Consider the following 5,472-nt stretch of genomic DNA (forward strand, 5'->3'; position numbering starts at 1 on the left):
CTGGTTTTCGATTCGATGACGTCTTCACAGTATTCCGTTCATATTCTCCGTTTCATTCAATGGAAAGAAAGTGAACTAAATAGAGTAAGTCCAGATAGAACACCGTCGGTGAATTACGTGTGTCCAAACTTAAGGCCACTCAGCACAGCTTCTTCTTTATAACAAAAGAAGAGAGAAAACATTACCTGCCCAATTCTTCTTGACACCATACGTACAGGTAATTATAGTTACTTTCTTTAAATCGCTGGACGTTTAGTTTCCGATTGAGGTAGAGTAGTCGGAGAAGGAAGCCCGTGAATCAAGCAGCGAAAGAGCGTGATGTGCAGAGGCGGACGCGTCGCGTCGGCCGAGTTGAACACATTTGGCACTGACTATGAGGGGTCTAAGCTTAGCTATTCAGACTAAATTGAAAATATAGGAGGTTACCGAAAGTCTCAGAACTGCTCCTCTCAACTCTGTTTGTATGCACTGAAATAAATTCTCTGAAGTAGGAATACCTCCACAACGGTTTACCGCCTCATAGTGGCGTGGAGGTGACACTGGGCGTCGAACTGCGATGCACAGCGGAGGTTCGTCCTCCGGCAGGGTCTCCCAAGCTGAGAAGGAGTTCGACACATCCGACATTCCGACTTCTCGGAATCGGAAGCCTAGCTAAGAGTAAACCACTGCTAAGATTCACCACCGTCTTGGCAAAATGTCGCAAGGTGGTTCCCTGATCCATATAGGTTGGGCGACGACCTGTGGTGAAAGCTAAGCTCGCCGTGGCATGGCTGCTTAGTTTGGGGAAAAGTCTCTTTGCCACTCCAGCATATTCACTGCCTCAGTACCCTGCACACTGGGCCCTGCCGTCTCAGACGTCGGACGGTATGGCGACCGGTGAGAGGCGATCAAATCTCAGGTTGCTCAGGACGTCATTGATTCTGGACCAAGGCGACACACGCACGACTCGCCATGGAGACTGTCTCAGACTGTGTACTTACAACGCGAGAACAGTTTCCACAGACGCCGACCTGCATGCCCTTCTCGGAGCTGCAGAGCGTATCAAATTTCACGTGATTGCTCTGCAGGAGACCAAGTGCAGAAGGAGCGACGTACGACAGATGAATGACGGTACACTCGTCATTCGTGGAGAGAAGGTTCCGTCGCGAAATGTAGGCGGTGTTGGTTTCGTTGTGCACCCATCTGTCGTCCATCTCGTCGATTCTCACGAGATCCTGTCACCTCGTCTGGCCATTCTTCGCCTCCGCCCTCTGCGCCAAAAATCCATCAGTATCATCAACTGCTATTCACCAACATCAGCAGCTGATGATTCCGAATTGGACGCGTTTTACGAGGAGCTGGAGGAAGTAGTCCACAACGAGAAGTCCTTTTACAAATTCGTTGTCGGAGACTTCAACGCAAAACTAGGAAAGGCCACAGAAGAGGAATACAGGATTGGAAGATTTGGACTAGGGGACCGGAATGAAAATGGCAATCGTCTCGCCGGGCTGTTGTCCGCCGCTCGCCTCTTTCATGGGAACTCTCTTTTCATGAAAAAAGATCATCGTCGGTGGACATGGGAATCGCCCAATGGCGCGACTCGTGCGGAGATCGACCACATACTCACCAACCGGAGGTGGTGTCTACTTGACGTCTCAGTAGTACCATCCTTTTGTAGTGGTTCTGATCACCGTCTCCTTCGTGCGAAAATACGACTTAGCCACACGATGGAAAAGAACATCTGCTATCGGCAACGAAGGAGAAAAGAAGTCGTCTACGACGATTGCGTACTCGAGGACTCCCTGTCCCAAGGTGACTGGCACATCGAGGAGGACCCAAACGTGGACTACGAGATGCTGCTCAGAGGATTACGAGCCTGTGCTGAACGTGCCTCGAAGTCGCGCACGACAAACTTGGATCGAATTTCGAAGACCACCAAGGAATTGTTAGGAAGAAGAAGGGCTTTGAGGCTTGATCCGAATGCATCGCACATTGAGCGGTTAGTAGCAAACACTAGCTGCAGAAAAGCGTTGCAGGAGGATCTTTTGAAGTACAGGCAGAAGAAGATTCTAGAAGCAGCACAAAGAAGAACGAGTCTAAAGAAGTGCCGCAGGGATCTCCGCGAATATAATGTTCCGCTAGCAACCTTGCTGAGCGAAGACGGGACTCGCACGTCTTCTCGTCGTGAGATGGAAATCATTACGGAGAGGTTCTACTCGAACCTTTTCCGTTCATCAACTCCTGTGTCAAGCCCAATCATCCCCACTGGCGAAGCTCCACCACGGATTCTCCCTTCGGAAGTACGAGTCGCTATCAAGAGCATGAAACCTGGCACAGCCCCCGGACCTGATTTTATTTCAGCAGACTTTCTTCGGGCTGGTGGCCATCCGCTTCATGTAATCTTAGCAGCGCACATGACATCCTATCTTCAGAAAGAAAGGATCCCAGACCAGTGGAAGACCTCGCGAACCGTTCTTATCCATAAGAAAGGTGACCGAGAGGACCTTCGGAACTACCGTCCGATATGCTTGCTGAGCGTGTTATACAAAGTATTCACCAAGATCATCCTCACACGCATATCTAGGACGCTGGATGAAGCCCAGCCTCAAGAACAAGCTGGATTCCGCCAAGGGTTCAGCTGCTTGGACCACATCCAGACCGTGTCGAGGGTCATAGAGGTTTGCCGGGAATACCGCCTGCCCCTTGTTCTAACCTTCGTCGACTATGAGAAAGCCTTTGACAGCGTAGAAACGAATGCAATACTGTCAGCGCTGGTCGATCAAGGTGTGGACGCGTCGTATGTGAGGACATTAGCCAATTGCTACGAACGATGCACGACTAGGATACAGCTTTTCCACCGCCCTCTCACCATACCCATTGGAAAGGGGGTACGACAAGGCGATACTATATCGCCGAAGCTGTTCACGGCTGCATTGCAATGGATAATGAAATCACTATCCTGGGAAGAAAGGGGCATACGTGTTGATGGAAGATTTCTTTCGAACCTTCGTTTCGCGGACGACATCGTTCTCTTTTCGAGCAGTACCAATGAAGCAGAAACGATGCTCAACGAATTGAACGAAGCAGGGAAGAGAATAGGACTACGAATAAACAGAAAGAAGACACAGTTCATGAAGAACGCGCACTGCGAGGACGGAGGAGTACAACTTGAAGGCTCCCAAATCGTGGAAACTCCGTCATACGTATACCTCGGACGTTCTATGAACATGGAAAACGACTTGAAGGAAGAACTGAATAGAAGAATGAGAGCAGCATGGGCAGCATTCGCAGCCGTCAGGGAAGCTACGGACCAACTGACGGACCATGATCTTCGTGCCCATCTGTTCGACTCGACAGTCCTTCCAGCGCTCTGTTACGCAGCGGAGACGTGGGCAGACACCGCGGCCACGTCTAGGAAGCTACTTACTACCCACAGAGCCCTTGAGAGATGTCTCCTGAAGTTTAACCGGCGCACACAACACCTTGCCGGTCTTCGTAGCTCCGACTTAAGAGGAATGTCCCGTCTTCGCGACCCAGCGGAATATGTATCGAAAGCAAAACATAGATGGGCCGGTCACATCATGAGAAGAATCGACGATAGATGGACTAAAAGAACGCTAGAGTGGATCCCAAGGGACGCTAAACGCCCCCGAGGGAGACCGCCAACGAGATGGAGTGACGTGTTCGCTGCACGGATGGACCAGCTGAGAGCTCAGCTGGATACGGCTCAAGGACCTCGTCAACGTCACTCACGAAGCTTGAGAACATCTTGGATGACAATGGCGAGGGAACGAAATGAGTGGAAGAGATGCTGGGGCCCGCACGTCGAGTGAAGACGGGCCATCTAAGTATCTAAGTAAGTAAGAAGTAGGAATGACAATTCCTGGAACGAGTTATCTTCTCTGCCTAAGGAACGAAGGAGAAGGCAAGAAGAAAAAGAGAAAAGATGAAAAATGCAGAAAATTCCCAAATTTTTCTCCTAGGCGTAAATTATAACGTTATAGTTATAAGTAAAAGTTATAGTATAGTTATAAGTTATAGTTATAAAAGTTATAGTTATAGTTATAAGTAAAAGTATAAACGCCGTTGCCCGGTGAGGAGAGCGTTCCAGTGGTTAACTGTAACTCGTTCAAACACGTTCAAACACGTGCAAGCACAACTTGTAGGACTGTAACAGGTTAGAACAAGATAACTGTACATTGGCGCCGCTTGGCGCTTAAAAACCCCAATGATCGCGTTTTCCTTTGGCAAAAAGGCTCTCTGTTCAGAAAACTATGTTCCCCGGTTATTCGCAGCCGTCTGGTTCCGAATTCTCCAAATTTTGATGTCAGAAGTAGAGTCGTCCGTGTGATGGTGTGTTTTACTGTGATTCCTAGCTTAAGCGGTTAAGTGAAACAGTAAAGGATGAAGTGTTAAGCATTAATTAAATCAATTGGAATAAACCAATACGTTTTTCAATCTCAACTCAGGAATACATAGGTCCATGAAGACGTATAAAGTCGGGTGAAAACGAACTGAAACTCGGTGCAGTTGCGTAGGCGGCCGCGCTCGGAGCGGCGCGGTGGAGTTTACCGGCAGCATCGAAGTGAAAACTATCGCTAGATTTACTCAAACTGCAGCGATGGGTAGTGGTAGTGAAGGTCCCACACCGAGACGCACCCCCGCGCCGGTTGCGCAGCTGCACTGAGTATAGGATTGTTTCAACCAGACACCATAGCGTAAGCAGTGACCTACGGGTCAGCCGTAGTATCAGATCGGAGTCCTTACCATTAGAGACTAATCTGATATCAATTTATGGACGACATATGATTGAAAACCTGAACTGGTTCTGGAAAATGTCAAAAATTGGCCACCCTGGCTTGAGGGTGAGAGGTTGCCGCTCCACTCGCAGTTCGGCTGCATTCTGGAGTATGGATGCACTGAGTTCAATGCTTTCTCACTTTTCTAAAAACAGCACCATCCACACTTTTTCACTCCCATATTGTAGAAAAACAAATAGTAAGTGGTTTTCAAGAGTAAAAGTTTGTTCCTGGCGATGGGGATCTTGTAGGGTAGGAATACAATCCGAAGCGTGAAACGTGATCCCTGTCAGGCACAAACATTCCCATTGCAAAACTTGGAAGCGGAGCTCAAGAGAAAACTCTCAACAGGAATTTGGCATTGCACCTTGACTACACTCTTTTAGAGTCATGGTCGTGGATTTCTTGGATTGAGCATAATTTTTAGAAGTAGAAACAAGAAGGACAACTCTTGCCCAAACCGTCCCTTCAACGTCATCCTGTGGAATTTCTCGAAACAAGTCTGACGTTACAAACGAAAGGAATCTATTGTTGCGATCTTCCATAGGTGAAGGGCGGGTGTAGTGTAGCGGTTAGAGGTTCCGCTTCCTGCACAATCGATCGGAGGTTCGAATCCGCCCTAGTGCTCACCAAGCCTTTCATCCCTCCGGGGTAAAAAAATGGGTTACAATTTGAGTAAAAGGACTTGACACAT

At 48.5% G+C, this 5,472-nt stretch overlaps 1 protein-coding gene across 1 annotated transcript; it reads left to right on the forward strand.

Moving 5' to 3' along the window:
- Positions 1 to 866: 866 nt before the first annotated feature.
- Positions 867 to 3,812, forward strand: RB195_000805 (uncharacterized protein; the record flags this gene model as incomplete). The annotated part of the gene is made up of 1 exon (XM_064197331.1): positions 867 to 3,812. The coding sequence occupies one exon, from the start codon at positions 867 to 869 to the stop codon at positions 3,810 to 3,812; it is 2,946 nt and encodes a 981-aa protein (XP_064053212.1).
- Positions 3,813 to 5,472: the final 1,660 nt, after the last annotated feature.

This window comes from Necator americanus, chromosome IV, assembly GCF_031761385.1.
Source record: "Necator americanus strain Aroian chromosome IV, whole genome shotgun sequence".
NCBI classification, from domain to species: domain Eukaryota; kingdom Metazoa; phylum Nematoda; class Chromadorea; order Rhabditida; family Ancylostomatidae; genus Necator; species Necator americanus.